This window comes from Lipotes vexillifer, unplaced genomic scaffold, assembly GCF_000442215.2.
Source record: "Lipotes vexillifer unplaced genomic scaffold, Lipotes_vexillifer_v1.1 scaffold380, whole genome shotgun sequence".
In the NCBI taxonomy this organism is placed as follows: domain Eukaryota; kingdom Metazoa; phylum Chordata; class Mammalia; order Artiodactyla; family Lipotidae; genus Lipotes; species Lipotes vexillifer.
In genome coordinates, this window is record NW_006779049.1 from 1,858,255 (window position 1) to 1,878,607 (window position 20,353).

A 20,353-nucleotide genomic window follows, 5' to 3' on the forward strand; every position below is an offset into this window, starting at 1 on the left:
ACAAGCCTCTCGGGCTGGTGAGTGCCGGTCGGCACCGATCCTCTGTGCGGGAATCTCTCCGCTTTGCCCTCCGCGCCCCTGTTGCTGTGCTTTCCTCCGCGGCTCCGAAGCTCCCCGCTCCGCCTCACGCAGTCTCTGCCCGCGAAGGGGCTTCCTAGTGTTTAGAAACCTTTCCTCCTTCACAGCTCCCTCCCACTGGTGCAGGTCCCGTCCCTATCCTTTTGTCTCTGTTTATTCTTTTTTCTTTTGCCCTACCCAGGTACGTGGGGAGTTTCTTGCCTGTTGGGAGGTCTGAGGTCTTCTGCCATCGTTTAGTAGGTGTTCTGTAGGAGTTGTTCCATGTGTAGATGTATTTCTGGTGTATCTGTGGGGACGAAGGTGATCTCCTCGTCTTACTCTTCTGCCATCTTCCCCCTCTCCCTATCCTGACATATTTTGACTGAAAGGAGATCATTTCATCTTTTTCTCTAATATTTTTTTAAATGAAGTTGAATCTAATTTTCAAATGCAAAAATCTCTGAAATGACTTTAGTTAACAAAAATGAGATATTTCATAAGACACATGTTAATGGAAAGCCCTGTATCCTGTATGATTAATTTATAGTTAAAAGATGGAGTTGAGAATTTTATATTCTTTCCTACCTTTCCAAATGTTAGAAATTTTTCTTAGTGTCAAAACAGCCTAAATTACAAAAATCTATTTGTGGTAAAAATCTTAATTAGATAATTATTTTTCTAATTTCTGAACACAGTCATAAACATAGTTTCAAAATAAGACATGTGACATTTATCTAGTTTTATACTTTACTAATATTTATTTTATTTTAAAAACCAATAAGGTAAAGACATTCTTCTCTGGAAATAAGTAAAACCCAGTTGACCATGCAAATATCTACCCATCAAATACATAAGATTCGATATTATTTTCCAAGTGAAATCTTTGCATAGAGCACAATGGAGAAGCTGAACTTACATTGATTTCTTATCATTGATATATTTATAAATATTTTTAAAATATTTAATACATGCTAGAATCAAATATTTTATGCATATTATGCCAAAGAAGTCTTTTCATAAAAAGTATCATTTTTCATTTGAAATGAAATGCTAAGAATTCGAACAGCTTTCTCCCTCAACTATATTTAAGAGCTTGTTAAAAGATATCTTAACCTTAGCCTGTTATCTTGATTTCTAAGCCATTAAAATTGCCCTCTTCTCATCAGCTACTTTAGACTTGAGAAATTTCAAATTAAATGAAAATATTATTAAATCTCTTTTCCACAGAGAACATATAATCCCTAAGTGCATCATTTAATGATGAATCTGAATAATACACAGTAAGTTTAAGTATTGATAAGTGAATTCACATCTTGAGGAAAGTATTCTCATTCAGGCTGAAATGAATTCTTCAGCTAAGTGAAGAGCATTTTTCTCAATAGAAATTTCATTGAAAATATATATAGATAGGTAGATAGATATTTAAATATTCAAAATGTTCACATGACTGTTCTCCTTCTTTACCAAAGATGACAACTTTCTCATCTTAGGTATTCTTTAGCAATTATGTTCACCTCACAGTGTTCATGTTAAAATCATAGCTCAAATACGCTGTACTTCCTTTTAGCCATACCCAGATGGTTGTGAAATTGCTCTTCTCAATTGTGCTTGTGGTTCAGAGAATTAAGATTATCTTTTAATAAAACTTAAATCTAAATAAAAGAGATTGGCCTGATTTTTCAAATGGAGTATAAAAAAAAAAGTGCTGTGACCTGCCCTTTTATTTCTGTATTTAACTTTTAAAATGTATTTCTGAAGTAGTTTTATTTCTGTTTACTCAAAACGAAATGGATTAAATGTGAAAATAACAAATATTTGCTTTTTAAAATCGGGTAAAGATCGGGAGAAGAGGCTTCCTGTGTGTCTCGAGTAAATGAAATCTGTTACATTTTGAAAGAGAACTTCACAGAATTTAAAATTTTATATTTTATTTTCAGATGTAAAATATTTAAAGGAAGAAGATGCAAATCGCAAGACTTTCACGGTCAGCAGCACACTGGACTTCCGAGTGGACCGAAGCGACGATGGCGTGGCGGTCATCTGCAGAGTAGACCATGAATCTCTCAATGCCACCCCTCAGGTGGCCATGCAGGTGCTAGAAATACACTGTAAGTAAACGCTACTCCATAAATCTTTATTTGGCGCCAAATCTCTGCATCTACATTTAAAATCATTTCAAAAATTTCCTGAAGTTACAGCAAATGTGCAGCAAAATCTATAGCCAAATGAAGTAAAACTGACCTCATTAGTATTAATCACATTCAAAGGAAAGGAGTCCTTGCTTGATTATCATTCTTGACAAGGAAGAAAAAGAAAGAAGATATCAGAAGGTTAAAACTCCTAATTATCTTGCAGATTTTGGCCAGGAAGAGCAGTAATTTTGGCAAAATCAGTGAGAAATGGAAATCTGAGAAGGCCTTGATGAACTTTCTAAATGTAATGTTATTATATGCAAACGTGGCTTGCCATCTGTTCTTTTAAAATTATACTATTTTTTTTTCTATTTTTTAAAATATGCTAAGTCTTTATGAACACAGGGGCATATCTATTATGTTTTCTTTATCAACATCATTATTGTTCACAAGTGATAAGAACATAAATGGGATGACTCCATTCAGCACAGCCCGGGCAGTGCTGAATGCTTTGCTGGCATTATCTCAACTCATGTTATCTCATGTTAGGGCATCAGCATAATAGCCTGATGAATAGTTACTGCTCTCTTTACTTGCAGTTTATGGATAAGGACACTGAAGACTGTAGTGGTTGAGTCACTTGGCCAAGTTCACACAACTAGCAAATGGTTGACTTATAATCATGACGCTTTCATACTTAGCAATGTCCTTGGGATATAGCAGGTGATCTATAAATATTTATCAAAATGAAAATGAATGAATTGAAATATGTAACATAAAGTTGAAAAGAGTAGAGTACAAAGAATTTTATTTCTGAATCTTATTATTTGACTTTTTCCAATATTAGAGACTTTTTTGTTGAGTTTGTTATCTGTGATAAATTATAGTTCAAGTTTAGATTTGTGTGTGTGATGCAAAATTACATTGAACCTTAAAATGTTAACTCTACATATTAGTCTTCTAATATGCCTCATTGTAGTCTGTTTTCATTTATTTATTCAACAAGAATGTATTGAGTACCTACTATGAAACAGGCATTCTTTTGGGCACTGGGGTTACAGAGGTGACCAAAAAAGGACAACTTTAACAAAACAAACTGAGATTGTCTCCAAGTGTCAAAATCACCACTACCACCAAAGCAACAAACTCCAGTTTGCTTATAATATCCACTCTAGGAAGGAGTGACTGAAAAGCAAAATTAATAAATACAACATATAGGGGCTTCCCTGGGGGTGCAGTGGTTGAGTCCGCCTGCCGATGCAGGGGACATGGGTTCGTGCCCTGGTCCGGGAAGATCCCACATGCTGCGGAGCGGCTGGGCCCGTGAGCCATGGCCACTGAGCCTGTGCGTCCAGAGCCTGTGCTCCACAACAGGAGAGGCCACAACAGTGAGAGGCCCACATACCGCAAAAACAAATAATAATAATAATAAATAAATAAATAAATAAATACAACATATAGCATGCTATGTATTAAGTCTGTAGGAAAAAAATAAAGCAGGGAGGTGATAAGGAGTGAAGTTAGAATGGAAGTCAAGATAGTGGATGTGTGTGTGTGTTAACATATATATATAATGAATTTATATATAAATATATATTTTATCACATATAGTATCACATTAAATTATATCATTACATACTATATATAATATTACATAATATATCCTTTAAATATATTATAATGTTATATTTATATGAATATATTATATAATATATTATTTATACTTTAATATATTACATTATATATAAATATATTTAAATGAATATTTAAATAAAATAATATTTTAACTAAATTAATATGTTTAAATATTCAAACAAAATATATACATACAATTCACAGGGAAGAACAAGTACAAAGGCCCTGAGATAGGAACATGTGTGTTGTTTTTATGTTTCTAGAAGCAGAAAGGGTATCAGTGAGACCAGGGTAGAGTGGAAAGTAGAGAGTATCATGAAAAAAGATCAGAGAAGTACCAGGAGGACCAGACTTTTTTTTTTACTTTTTAATAGAGAAAATATCAATCGGATCATTACTTTTAGTTATTGTTTGTTATATTTTAATTATTCTTAGTTTAATAGTTATTAAATTATTAAAATTTTAAGAATACTTTCAATTATATTAGATTAGTTTCATTAATTTCCTTCCTGTTCTCATTGAGGCAGATTTGAAGACAAACATATTTTAGAGAGATTATTTCTAAATTTCAACATTTATTTGCAGTGAGACCTTGCAACAATAACTGAAACTGCTTGAGCTTTGATTATAAACTAGAGAATTAATTTCTGTGAGGACCAAACTAGACAAGTTTATGGCATTCAGTAAGCCTTCAATAAATATCAACTGTCTTCTTTCTTAGTTGGTTTGATCTCGGGTGGCCTTGGCCTGCAGTGGCTTGAAGCAGGATTTTGGTTCCTGGCCAGAGATTGCGGTCAGGCAACGGCAGTGAGAGCGCTGAATCCTAGCCACCAGACCACCAGGGACTAGTGACCTGTGACAAGGCCCTGGCCCTTCAGCTGTGTAGAAATGAATTTCCACAGAGATGGAAAGTAGTGAAGCAAGTAAAGTATTTATTAGGAGGAAAAAGAGTACAGTACATGTGGATTGACAAATGGGTAGACTCAGAGAGTCATGCCATCATGGTAGTTTGAATCACTTTTATGGGGCATTTCTTCTGGGTTTCCTTTGACCAATCATCTTGCTTTGCCTAGCTCTGCGTCTGTATTTGGTATATCTCAGGGTCCTCCTGTGTGCGTGCACATCTCTTAGCCAAGATGGATTCTAGCAAAGAGGCCTATGGGTAGTTGACATCACTTACTATGGGTGGCACCCCCTCCCTTTTTGACCTCCAGGGAGCCTTTCTGCACATGTGTAGTCGCGGAGGTCTCCTTGATTTCGAGTATGAGGAATATGTGTTCTTTTATCTGGGCAGGACCCAGCCTCTTCTCTCAATTGTCCTGCTATTGATATTTTGGAGTTTCTGTCCACAGAGAACAAACGCCAGCTGCTTACCCTGGGGCCCATCTATCTCGTGCCTTAGGTTCAGGCTGTTATAACAATAGCACCATAGACTGGGTGGTTTATAAGCAACAGAAATTTATTTCTCACTGTCTTGGGGGCCAAAAATTCAAGATCAAGGAGGAGGCACATTCAACGTCTGGTGAGGTTCCTCACTCTGGCTCATAGCTGGCCATCTTCTATGTCCACATGCAGCAGAAGGGGCTAAGGAGTCTCTGCGATCTCCTTTGTTAGGGTACTAATCCCGGTCATGATCTTCCAAAGTCCTTACCTCCTAATATTATCACATTGGGGATTAGGTTTCAGCATATGAACTTTGGGGAAACATTAACATTCAGTCTATAGCAACATTTCTTTTCTATTTCTTTTTATTTAATCAATATGTCTTTCAAATATGGAAAATTATGTAATTTGATGTGTCTAGAGGACCCAGATCACCAGCATTTTAATTTAAACTTTTTTTCTCTTATATATAAAGCCAAATAAGACTGTTTAAAAATAATCTTTGATTACTAATCCAACTGTAATTTTCAATATATAATAAAAGAAAAATAATAAAAATCAAGTCATAAGGAATATTAAAGATCACCAGCCAGAGAGCCCCGGGAACCTACCAGTAATCTAGCAAAATTGGGTTTATTTAGTTTGCTATGGCACAGAAGACAACATACCAGATGAATCTCTGGGTGTAGGTAAGAAAGAGTTAGGAGAGACTTGTTAGAGAATTTGGGTTTGTTCTAAATATTGTGAAGAGGGTTCTGAATTAGGTGCTGTCAGGTTTGGGGGCAATTCAGTGATGTGTATGTTGGTAACTTTTACCTACAAAGCACAAATATTAAAACAGAATTAGATTTGCTATTATAAAGATGTGTGGTTAATCATGCTAATTTATGTAGTTGCTGAACATCTTGGTCTGTGTCCCCTTTTAGACCTGGTTATGGAATAAACTTGCCTTTTCTTATTCCACCCCACAGGCATAGAGCAGCCTTATCTGATTATTGTTTAGATTCTAGAGAATCATTTATATCTGTTGAGCCTATTTCAGCCTAGCTATAAGATGCCAGTTGTTAGCTTCCAAAGTCATTTTCACTTTCTCGGGAGTCCAAAATGGAACTATTATAAATATATACTTTCTGAGCATTTTTAGCTGTTCACCATATTTCAGTGTGCATTATTAAGCAAACTTCATGGAGGAAGACAATTTTTATAAAGCTTTACATGAAAAATGTTATACTTGATGGCCAATTAAAAATAACAACTCATTCTATCGTGGTTTAATATGTAAATGACTAGAAGGCAGAGACCAGATCTATATAAATTATTTTCCTAGCATTTTAGCATACCATCATTCAAGTATGTTAAGTTAATTAAAACTAACTGATAATAATACTTAATGTTCCTTCAGGAATGCAGAACATTCCCCAGGGGTGAACTGAGGAATGGAAAGTGGAGAGGGACATTTAGTAGCAGTTTGCATCAAAATTAGAGCAAAGTGATCAAATTGGGTGTGGTCTTCATAAACACCTAAGAATAGTGATAAAAGGATCTCAATATATATTTCCAGAGACAACAGATCATGGCTCCACATAAATGCACATTGCAGTATGTATGATGTGGAAATTCCATGGATGCAGGTGGGGGAAAATAGAAAGAAGAATTGGAAAAGGAAAAAGGTGGTTAGTCTAGAATTTATGGGACATAAATTTAGGATTCCACATGATTTTGCAATGTTCCTATTATGAGTAACTGCAAAGACTGGCCCAAATAGAGGAACAGCTTTTTGGACCCCCAGAGCAGAAGAGATGCCATTGTTTTCTGTGGTGACTGACAAGAGTAAGTATATATCCCTACAATAATGGGAAGTTATGACTACACCTGAAATAAAAATCCTGTGTTAATTGTGGAAAGGCAAGTTTGATGAGAAATAAGACATAAGGGTTAAACACATAGTGCTAAGGAACATGATGAGAACAAATTGGAGGAGGAGTTACGTTTCTAGGGCTAAATGTTTTAACTCTGTTACCCTGTGATATACAGTTTAGTAGGACTCAGTCTATATAATATATCACAGCAACATTCATTTCCTTATAAAATATTAATCTTAAATTTTAATGTCACTGTGATGGAAGAGTTTCTTTAAACTTGAAATTTAAGAAAATGTAGATCTTTCACTGTGAACCACAAATACTTGCAAATATCAAATAATAGATAATAGCATACTTTGCACCTGAGCACTGGAAAAAGCTACTCTATATTTTTTTAGATGGAAATTCTAATTCATCTTCCTATTTTTACACAAACCCCTTTAAAAGAATGAATTTTTATTTGTCTGATTTAAATTTTAGTTGAACAGATTGTATAAGTCAGATTTTATTTGATTCTCAGTGAGAATATTGTATCTCTACTAACAGAAAAGACTATGTACAAAACACAGAAAAGAAGTAAATATTCATTTTCTATGTATGACATTGACAAAATTACATGAAAATCAACTGTTATTGAAAAGGAAAATACAAGAGACAGATTAGTAAAATATTTCAGAGTAATGAGTGTTCTGAGAAAGCATTTTGGTACTGTGGCACTGAACTGCCAGTAAGGATAAATAAGAACGCAAATTTTAAGTGTATATGTGTTGTAAGATACATTATATATAATCATCAAATCATGAAATCTTATGCTATCAGTAATATTTGTTTAGTATTTCTATTGTGTAACAGTGCCATGCTTTGCCTATAAAATAAGTAACTATACATGCACATCATCAACTTTTAAAACAATACATAGTTAAAATAAGTTATAGAACAGAACCTGCTTATGAGCCTAAACAAATTCAGTGTGAGCAACTGGTAAGAAAAAAAAAGAAACGAAGGGAGGGAGTGACTTTGGAAGCTGCAGTGTTGAAATTGTGTGTTTTAGATGAGATCAATTAGGTCAATGACTAAAAATAAGAAATGCATTATATACCTTTAATAACCAGAACACTCCTGGATTCATTACTATAATAATATAAGGAGTTAAATGGTCAGTTTACAGTCCCAATCTTTGCCATCTTGAGGCTTTTATTTCCGTTCTAGTTAACATGCAAATAAATAATACAATTAATCCAGTCTCTCTTTAACATATTATGTTAAAAAATGTATTTCTAAAAAGACTCCTTTCTTGTTTTGCTCTTTTAGATGGAATTACTTTGTGCCTAGAGCAACTGAATTCTTGACTATACATGTCTACTACTTTTCTGGACCACCTAATGTACTTTATCAGTCTACCTTTGGTTCTACTTGTTTCAATAAAATAGAGTAAAAAATAAAATTCTGTGTATAACAGAAGAGATTCAATACAGATGGGTTTGGAGGCTTCTTATTATTTTGTTTATAACTTCATTTCCACTATAGATTTACATGATACAGAACAGAAATATTTTCAAATGTAGGCGGAGATTCTTCATTAAGTGCAGATTTTGGCATTTGTCCTTTTTAATTTATAAAAGATAATTAATTCCCACCTACTCAATCCTCCCTACACAAACCTGTATACCTCTTTAGCCTAGGTCAGTGTCTTCTAAATTGTCCTGTGTTAGTTGTATCAACTATGCTTCCACTACTTTTCTATTTATTATAGAAAGCACTTGATTAAATTTTTCAGGCCATACAGATTTATTACACATAAAGGTGAATGTTACAAGTTGCATTTTAAAATAACATATCTCACTCATCTGGCATCTCATTTGTAAAATGCTGATTTTCTAATTATTTTGTCTACCACAAATTTTCTATGGTCCAGAGGCACAGAATATAAAAGGAACCAGGAAAGGTGAAATGAAAACTATCTTTAGATTAAATTTTCCAAATTAAAATAAATGGTTCTTTTAGGTAACAAAATGCCACATTTATATATGAGGATGCCTTGGAAGTATTTTTAATAGAGCCCAAAATATTTCACAAAGCTCGTGAAATGTGTACATGCTAGAATCATGAAGTGATCTATGTCGCTTAACAAAAAATACATTTAACTACATTAAGAAAGGTGGCCTAATGTACAACCTCTACTTGAGATCCCAACCTCTATTTTTCAACTTTTTCAAGGAAGATACATTCATTTATTATATTACCCATCGTAATGTATTACTGGCACATGTTGGTCATCACTTAATTTGTCTTCTTTTATATATGATAGGAATATTTTATTTAGTCCCTGCAGTATCAAAATATTAAAAGTAATTGGATCACCAAATATTTTAAGTGATCTAAGGGTAGGGATTCAGAATGTTACTGTAAAGTTTGTATTATTAATAGAAATAACATTTTTTGTGTTATTAAAGCCCAGTGAAGTGTGTATATGTTTGTGAGTAGATTCTCAAGTTTAAAAATTAAGAAATGCATAGATTAAAATAATATACTCTCAAGTGGTCTTTCTTAATCAAGTTTATAAAATATGTATTTATGAAACTTTTTAGAAGTTTTAACATTATTTTAAGCATGCAAATTAATTTCACAAAAACACAGTCTAAAATAGTCCCCAAATGATGTGATCTATATATAGTACAGATGTCAATGTATCTTTTGAAGATAATTTTGAGTCATTTTAATAGAGAATAAAAACTGGATAATCAAATGAGACAGAAATGATTTTGGCAAGTAAAACCTACTATTGAGAAAATAAATATAAATTATTACTATCTAATATTTTAAACTTTCAATTTAAAACTAATTCCATTTTATAAATCTATTTTTAAAAGATAGTTAAAAGCTGATTTTTTTCAAAGAGACTGCATATTTAATGTCCCAATACTTTCAGATTGTTCTAGTTCTACTTTCTGAATGAAATATAACACACACACACACACACACACACACACACACACACACACACATTTTTCTAAGAGAAAAGCATATGGTTAGAAAACTACTGTAATCAATTGATATATTAAACTTTATTGTATTAGCTCTTAATATATCAGCAAAGATTGTCTTTACTATTTACGATCTGGGTTCAATAGACATTTTTTTTTTAAATCAATAGGGTTTATTTTTTAGAGCAGTTTTTAGTTAACAGAAAAATTGATCAGAAAGCACAGAGGTCCCAAATACACTCTTATCCCACTCCCTCACAGTTTCTCCTGATTAACGTTTTGCATTATTGTGGCATATCTTTTACAATTGATGAACTAATATTGATAGATTATTGTTAAGTAAAATTTATAATTTACATTAGAGTTCACTCTTTATGTTGTATAGTTCTTTTTTTTTTTTTTTTTTTTTCGGTACTGTATAGTTCTTGACCAATGTATAATGTCAAGTAGCCACAGTTACAATATCATACAAAATAATTTCACTGCCCTTAAACCCCTGTGCTTTACTTCTTGATTGCTCCTTTCCTCCCCGCAATTTCCTGACAAACATCGGCCTTTTAATTGGCTGTACAGTTTTGCCTTTTCTAGAATGTCATATAGTTGGCATTATATAGGATGTAACCTTTTCAGACAGTCTGCTTTCATTTAGCAATATGCATTTAAGATTCCAATATGTCTTTCTGTGGCGTATAGCACATTTCTTTTTATTGCTGTATAATATTTCACTGTCTGCATGTATCAGTGTTTGTTTATCCATTCCCCTACTAAAGGATATCTTAGTTACTTCTAAATTCTGGCAATTATGAAAACAACTACTATAAATATTCATGCACAGGTTTTTGTGTAAACATAATTTTTCAACTCCTTCGAGTAAAAAAAGTCATTTGAATTTTAATTAAACCACATTTTAGCAAAAGACAGATAAAGTGACCATAAAAAGAATTATGTTTACCTTATACTATATACCTTATTATGGGAAGACCATGTTTAGTTTGTAAGAAACTGCAAACTATCCTCTAGGGTGGCTGAACCATTCTGCATTCCCACCAGCAGTGAATGAGAGTTCCTGTTACTCCATGTCTTCATTAGCATTTGGTGGTGTCAGTGTTTCAGATTTTGGCCACTGTAAATAGTGTATAGTGGTATCTCCTTATTGTTTTAATTTGCAATTCAGTAATGACATTTGATGCTGAGCATCTTTTCATATGCTTATTTTCCATTTGTGTGTATTTGTTGAGGTGTCTGCTTAGATCTTTGGAATTTTTTTAACTGGGATTTTTTTTTTTTAATTGTTGCATTTTAAGAGGTTTTTGTGCATCTTGGATACCAGTCATTTGTCAGATATGTCCTTTGCAAATACTTCCCCCCTTGTCTTTTCATTCTTTTAACAGTGATTTTTCTCAAGAGCATTTAATTTTAATGAATTCTAGCTTATCAGTTTTTTTTCCCATAGATTATGCTGTTGGTGTTATATCTAAAAAGTGTAAAACCGAACTCAACGTCACCTAGTTTTTTCCTATGTTATCTTCTAGAAGTTTTATAGTTTTGCATTTTACATTTAGATCTATGATGCATTTAGAATTAATTATTGTGAAAGATGTCAAGTCTGTGTTTAGAGCCATGTCTTTGCATACGGATGACCAGTTGTTCCAGTGCCATTTGTTAAAAAGACTCTTCTTTCTTCATTGAATTGCCTTTGCTCCTTCAGTAAAAGTCAGCTGACTATATTTATGTAGGGTTCTTTCTGGCCCTCTATTCTGTTCTATTGATCTATTTGTTTATATTTTCACCAATACCACACTCTCTTGATTACTGGAGCTTTATGCTAAGTCTTAAAGTCAGGTAGTGTCAGTCCTCAGAGTTTATTTTTCATCTTCAGGAATTTTGTTCATATTTGTAAATTTGTAATTATAAATTATTATGAATTTGATTACATTTGTAATTAAGACAAATATAATCAATAAATATGTTAAACTTTATTGCGTTAATCCTTGATAAGATCAGGAAAGAATGTAATTACCATTCATCACCTGGGTCTAACATACATTTTATTCTTAGGGGTTTTTTTTTTAGGTTTTTAAGTTATGTTTTGAATAATGTGTAGATGTAATAATAAAGGAGAAAGGGATAGTGTAAAACAACTTTATTAGACTTTTAATAAGAATTTAAATATAGCAAACCTGAATTTCTATTTCATATTTTTCTGGGTTTGATGATATATCTACCCAAAATGGGCAACAAGTGTCATGCATGATCCTGGAACATATCCATATTGTAAATATGGAGTTCCGATTTCAAATACAATCTTAATGTGTCATATTTATCATTTTTTCTGGTTCTTCCTGCATCTGCATTGTCAGAATGTAATACTTTAAAAAAACTTTGATGGTTCATAATTTTTTCGAAGGGAGTAAAAATATCTTTTTTCCAAAATTGTAAAACATTTTCATTTTTAGATTTATAAGCATTAATTAAATTTTTTTAAATGAATGCTTTAATTTCTTTATCATCAAATACCTACAACATTTTTCCACTTGTAAACTGTATAAATTCTTATGCACAGAAATTATCAAAGATGAAAGAGGATTGTCATATATTCTTTTTAGCAAAATCATGCTGCAAAATATTACGTGATGAAATTCTTCCTTTCTTTTCCTTATAAACAAATTTTTCACTTATTGATTTTTGAGTTTACTAAAATTAATCTAGAATAAGTGAAGACTTCTGTTTCACCATTTTCACTAGATTCTTGACTTCTATTTTCTCTTTGTGTTTATTGTCTTATCTAATAATTTTGAGATATCTTCCTCTGACAATTTCCTTCTTGCAATTATAATCAGAAAATGAAAGATTCTTAATTCTTAACTGAGAGCATGAAAGCTAAACAACCAACAAACAACCAAACAAAGCTACAATGATGGTGTTTTATTTCCAGACTTCTTTCCCACCACCATGAAAGAAAATGTATAACCTGAGCAACGGTGATGATTTATATAAGTAAATAGGGATAAGTAAATAGGGATCGGCAACAGTGATGATTTATATCACTCTTGCATAATCTTTCCACACTAGCACTGTCGAAAAGAAGTTACTGTGATGATGGAAATGTTCTATATCTGTCCCAAAATAGTAGCCAATAGCTAGCTACATATAGCTGCTCAGAATTTGCAATGTGGATCTTCTAAGGAACTGCAGTTTAAATTTTATTTAATTTTAATCAATTTATAGTTAAATTTAAATAGCCACATATGACTGGTTGTTACTGTATTGGACACCACCACTCTATATGATTTAATCATACTTCCATTTTCTTATTATGTCATCCCTTTTGACATAGTTGGGAATAATTGACGAGTTAGGAATGAGTTGATAGTGAGGTAATTCATAGAATGCCAAAGTACCAAGATTTGTCATAATACAGGAAATGTAATACATATAATTTCATAATATATCTTAAATTTGTAAAAGAATCCAATGTCTTTATATTATAATTGCAAGGTAGGATAATTTTAAATCTCTAGTAATATACTAAGGATAAACCTTGTATTTCTTTTTAAAAGGGAAAATTTTGTTTATATTTTCAGGAACTAGGCCAGTGATTTAAATGATTATTAAGTGCAGAAAGTTTTATCCTGCCCTCCAAAATGCCTTTTCAGTTTTCTTTTATGCTGCCTAATATTTTTAAATTTGTGATTTAGTTCTTGTTGTTCTTGTTTGTTTTGTTTCGTTTTTTATTTACGGCTGTGTTGGGTCTTCATTGCTGCACGCAGGCTTTCTCTAGTTGCAGTGAGCGGGGGTTACTCTTTGTTGCAGTGTGTGGGCTTCTCATTGCGGTGGCTTCTCCTGTTGCAGAGCACGGGCTCTAGGCACGTGAGCTTCAGTAGTTGCAGCAAGCGCAGCAGTTGCAGCACAGGGGCCCTAGAGCGTGCACTTCAGTAGTTGTGGCATGTGGGCTCAGTAACTGTGGCTCATGGGTTCTAGAGCACAGGCTCAGTAGTTGTGGCACACAGGCTGAGTTGCTCTGTAGCATGTGGGATCTTCCTGGACCAGGGATCAAACCCGTGTCCCCTGCATTGGCAGGTAGATTCTTAACCACTGCGCCACCAGGGAAGTATTAGTTCCTTTTTTCAGTCTAGGATGCTCACACTGGAGCCCATGAGTGGGTGGTGATCAGAGTCCATGGGTTCTTTGAGATGGTGTGTAAGCTATGCCTATAGACAGATGGGCCCATACTTTAGGAGACCACAATGTTTGTTGTCACAATATAGATTGAAAACCTCTGGGGTGAAATATAAACATTTTTAACAAAATGTATTTTGAATACAAGGTGACTTTGAGAATCAATATCTTATTTTTTGAAGTGCAAGGCTAGGTTGGAATCCAAGTTCCCCTATGTGACTTCATGCTAGTCACTTTAAACTTTAATTTCCTCATCTGGAAAGTGTACTTCTTATTTTGGGGGATGGGGGTAAGGATTAAATCAGATAATTCATTATACATGCTTGACATTATTTTTATCATTATCATTATTAGGAAGGTAACATACCTTCTGAATGCAAAGATGTTTAGCAAACAGATGGAGAGCTATACTATGTTCTTGGATTGGAAGAATCAATATTGTGAAAATGACTATACGGTCCAAAGCAATCTACTGATTCAACACAATCCCTATAAAATTACCAATGGCATTTTTCACAGAACTAGAAAAAAAGTTTACAATTTGTATGGAAACACAAAAGACCCCAAATAGCCAAAGCAATCTTGAGAAAGAAAAATGGGGCTAGAGGAATCAGGCTCCCTGACTTCAGACTATACTAGAAAACTACAATAATCAAGACAGTATGGTACTAGCAGAAAAACAGAAATATAGATCAATGGAACAGGATAGAAAGCCCAGAGATAAACCCATGCACATATGGTCACCTAATCTATGACAAAGGAGGCAAGAATATACAATGGAGAAAAAACAGCCTCTTCAATAAGTAGTGCTGGGAAAACTGCACAGCTACATGTAAAAGAATGAAATTAGAATACTACCTAACACCATACACAAAAATAAACTCAAAATGAATTAAAGACCTAAATGTAAGTCCAGACACTATAAAACTCTTAGAGGAAAACATAGGCAGATAACTCTTTGACATAAATCACAGCAAGATCTTTTTTGACCCACCTCCTAGAGAAATGGAAATAAAAACAAAAATAAACAAATAGGACCTAATGAAACTTCAAAGCTTTTGCACAGCAAAAGAAACCGTAAACAAGATGAAAAGACAACCCTCAGAATATGAGAAAATATTTGCAAACAAAGCAACTGACAAAGGATTAATCTCTAAAATACACAAACAGCTCATGCAGCTCAATATCAAAAAAAAAAAAAAAATCAAACAAACCAAACAGAAAATGGGTGGAAGACCTAAACAGACATTTCTCCAAAGAAGACCTACAGATGGCTAAGAGGCACAGGAAAAGATGCTCAGAATGACTAATTGTTAGAGAAATGCAAATCAAAACTACAATGAGGTATCACTTCACACTGGTTAGAATGGCCATCACCAAAAAATCTAGAAACAATAAATGCTGGAGAGGGTGTGGAGAAAAGGGAACCCTCTTGCACTGTTGGTGAGAATGTAAATTGATACAACCACTATGGAGAACAGTATGGAGGTTCCTTAAAAAACTAAAAATAGAACTACCATAGGACCCAGCATATACCCAGAGAAAACCATAATTCAAAAAGGCACATGCACCCCAATGTTCTTTGCAGCACTATTTACAATAGCCAGGATGTGGAAGCAACCTAAATGTCCATCAACAGAGGAATGGATAAAGAAGATGTGGTACATATATACAATGGAATATTACTCAGCCATAAAAAGGAATGAAATTGGGTCATTTGTAGAGACATGGATGGACCTAGAGTCTGTCACACAGAGTGAAGTAAGTCAGAAAGAGAAAAACAAATATCGTATATTAACACATATATGTGGAATCTAGAAAAATGGTATAGATGATCGTATTGGCAAAGCAGAAATAGAGACACAGATGTAGAGAGCAAGCATATGGATACCAAGCTGGAAAGGGGAGGTGGGATGAATTGGGAGATGGAGATTAACATATATACACTATTGATACAACATATAAAATAGATAACAAATGAGAACCTACTGTATAGCACAGGGAACTCTACTCAGTGCTCTGCAGTGACCTAAATGGGAAGGAAATCCAAAAAAGAGGGGATATATGTATACATATAGCTGATTCACTTTGCTGTACAGTAGAAACTAACACAACATTGTAAAGCAACTATACCCCAATGAAAAATTTTTTAAAAGTTTAGCAACCCCTTTCTATCCTTTTTTGAGAATACAAACAAGGAACCTATGAAATAAGTAGAAAGAATATTAAGGAGATTTTTTTTCTTTGTAGCTTTTGCCTAGGACATATACTATTCACCAACACTGATAAAAATCAAACAAAATTGGTGATATCAGGAAAATTAAAACAATTTTTAAAATATTTTTTCCTTTTCATTAACAAAAGCTACAAACAAAATATCCTCATCCTAAAGGAGAAATGTTATGGAGACCTTCTTATTTTTTCATTTGATTTTTCTCAATTTAAATATATTTCAAAATATACCAATAACTTAAGGATTATTAAATTTTATATTGTTGATGATGATGGTGATTGAATGATGATGATGATTTTGACCTTTCTCATATTTACCAAAATTATATGTGAAGGGACATTTTAAAGATTAGATAATGTATGAAATAAAAATGAACCTGGTAGTTCACTAAATGGCTAACAGGAAATACGATGTCAACTTCCACATTGTCTTATAGTTTTATGGTAAATCATTATATTTGAACTAACCTATACATCATGTATTAATGTTGTATGTTTGTTAAATAAACATTAAATGCTTAAGGCATCCCATGGCAGATTTATAAAACCTAAAACAACTTGAAATGTGTTCATTTCATTGTTTATTATTTCATTTTGTGTCCCCATGATGAATCCATTTCATGGTGCTTTTGATAAATGTTCTTTAAAAAAGCATCAAAAACATAAATAGCTTGAAAATGTTTAGAAACACGAATTTAGTTTTTTTAATTTTTTCTTTTAAATGTTGATATGAAGGCTTTTTTCCAAAAATGAGCTTTCAGAGTGTTAAAATGTCCTATCTAATGATGAAATTTGACAAGCAGCCTTCCTGATGCCTTTTCCTAAGTAATCTATCTCCAGTGTTGAAGCCATCAACTAGTTGAATTTGTTTCTGCCCTCCCAAGCACAACTAACTCTATCAACAATATCGAATCAAAACTATTCATTTTACATCACCACTTCAGACTATTAATATAGGAGAGTTTCATTTGATAAATTCCTAAATTCTATTTATTTTATTATTTAATTATTACAAATACCTAAATTATAAATTTCTTTATTTCATAAATATTTATTTATTCTAATAACTGGAATAAAATATTAGAGAAACAATTATTTTAAGCTAAAAATGTAAGGATAATAAATGAGATAAAGAGAAAATGCACTTAAAGTTATACACTCTAGAGCCCACAATTGTAGAAATTTATGAGTTAGAATATAGACAAAATGTTGATGCATTTATTATCTATATTTTTACTGCTATGTTTTCTTCTTAAGATCTCCCTAGTGGCTCAACTTTATCATAGAGACATAATTTACTTTAAATTTCTCACTGATCCAACCGGTTTTACACACTGCCAAATATCTCCTAAAACCTGGCTCGGAGCCTGACGTTCACTTGATCACAAACTTAAGATGATTTCTTATTGCCTCTAACATAATATCTGAATTCTTCAGCCTGAAATTCAAGGCTTTGAAAATACAATCCCTTATAATGTCACTCTTAGCACCCCTTTTCAGATAACGCACCCTATACTTTACAGTACTTCTAGATGCCTCATATACAGCCCACACTCGTCTCTACACCAACCCTTGTCCAACTCTTTGCCTAGGGTTCCCTTCTTTTCTTTCCCTCTAGAAAAATTCTGCCAGTTCAAATACTATGTATTGTTTGAACTTTTCTAAGTACCACTTCTCTAGGTAACTTTCTTGGTTTCTGACAAATATCTATAATCTCTTCTTCCATAACTCCCATAATATTTCATCAGAGTGCTATGTTCCTTTCAGTTTTGAATTTTGCATTATTTTGAACCATACATGATTTATCTTTCTTATTGGGACAAAATTGCTGTGGAGATATAGCACTTGAATAGTAGTAGTAAAGTATCTTGTACATATTATACATACATATAATTTATACATATTTGTTAAATAAATAAATGATGGCCACCAGAATAAATTTTTACTAGAATTATAGGAATTTAACAGACTGTTGAAGGAAAAGTACTTGACAGTTTTGAGCATTATGGAAGAGTATTGTGAGCACTAAAAGGAAAGTGAAAGTTTCAGTTTTACTGCAAAATTACAAACAGGAAAAATAAATTGGACATCTTAGAAAAAGTCAGTCTTACGCAGAGGGAATGAATAGCAGATAGTGCTGTAGCTGAAATGGTTCTGGTTAACTCTGGGTATATCAACCCACTGCTCCTAATAAAATGTGGTAGGCCTTGAGGTATAGATTGAGCTTGATTTCTAGTTTTTTTTATTTCAGGAAAGTATCATGATGGTCTTAGAGTATTCAGCATTTCCTTCATTCTAGAAGTCCAAGCGTCCCATGGTTTCACAGTTTCACAGTTCTCTAGTATTTCCCAGTCTGTTGTAACATGGAAAAGATATAGGTAATGAAGTGAGTAAATGTCAATATTTTACAGGAGGACACTAGTGACATTTTGTCTCAGGTAGTTCTTTGTTGTGGAGGGTCTGTCTGGTGCATGGTACGATGCTCATCTGTATTCCTGGCTTCTACTCATAAGATGCCAGAGGTATCACTTCTACCTCTCCCCTACACTGTAACAACCAAAAGTGTCTCCAGACATTGTCAAATGTCCTTGGGGGGCAAAATCGTCCCTAACTGAGAGCCACTATCTCAGAGTAAACTCTAAAGTGGTTTCACAAAGGTGAACTGGTGCATAATTTTCTTTAGTATTAATGTAATTAGCAAGAGATCTTTACAAGTGTGCTAAACAAATTGTTCGGAAAACTTTATGTAATACAGTTGCTATAAAGAATCACAACTCTTTCATCTGTAAAATATTTAAAAGTTTCTAAATTCCCCTTGACAAAAATTTTCTGTGGGGATGTTTCTTTGTTGTTCGTGGAGGAGAGGAATATGGATGAGAAGGATATATTGTAATGAATAAGATAAGAGAATATATATATATACATTTTTTTTCCTCCAGTTTTATTGATGTATAATTGAAATGTAACACTGAAGTAGCTTAAGGTGCACAACATAATTATTCAGTATATGTATCTATTGCAAAATGATTACCATAATGGTTAGTTAATATCCATCACCACATAATTACAATTTTTTTCTTGTGATAAGAACTTTTTTGTTTTTGTTTTTGTTTTTTGTTTTTTGTTTTTGAGGTATGCGGGCCTCTCACTGCTGTGGCCTCTCCCGTTGCGGAGCACAGGCTCCAGACGCGCAGGCTCAGTGGCCATGGCTCAAGGGCCCAGCCACTCTGCAGCATGTGGGATCCTCGCGGACCGGGGCACGAACCCGTGTCCCCTGCATCGGCAGGCGGACTCTCAACCACTGTGCCACCAGGGAAGCCCATGATAAGAACTTTTAAGATCTACTCTCTCAGCAACTTTTATTTATTTATTTATTTATTTATTTATTTATTTATTTTTTGCGTTACACGAGCCTCTCACTGTTGTGGCCTCTCCCGCTGTGGAGCACAGGTTCCGGACGCGCAGGCTCAGCGGCCATGGCTCACGGGCCCAGCCGCTCTGCGGCACGTGGGGTCTTCCCGGACTGGGGCACGAACCCATGTCCCCTGCATCGGCAGGCGGACTCTCAACCACTGTGCCACCAGGGAAGCCCTCTCAGCAACTTTTAAATATACCCTGCAGTATTATTAATTGTAGTCACCATGCTGTACATTACATCCCAGAACTTATTAATCTTATTACTGTAACTTTGTACCTTTTAACCACCTTCACCCAAAGAATATTTTCATCTGTTAGAGAGGAAAAGGATGTGAGAGGCAGATGTGAGAGAGTTAAAAAAGAAAGAAAGGGAGGGTGGGAGGTAGGAAGGAAGGGAGGGAAGGAGGAAGGAAAGGAGGGAGGAAGGAAGGAAGGAAGGAAGGAAGGGAGGGAGGGAGGAAGGAAGGGAAAG

The 20,353-nt window shown here is 33.8% G+C and overlaps 1 protein-coding gene across 1 annotated transcript in view; it reads left to right on the plus strand.

Annotated features, from left to right (window-relative positions):
* Nucleotides 1-20,353, plus strand: part of CADM2 (cell adhesion molecule 2) — a 1,104,423-nt gene that overhangs the window by 973,325 nt on the left and 110,745 nt on the right. Inside the window, exon 5 of the mRNA XM_007452135.1 lies at nucleotides 1,995-2,165. Coding sequence (XP_007452197.1) covers nucleotides 1,995-2,165 — 171 coding nt within the window. The remainder of the gene's footprint in view (nucleotides 1-1,994; nucleotides 2,166-20,353) is intronic.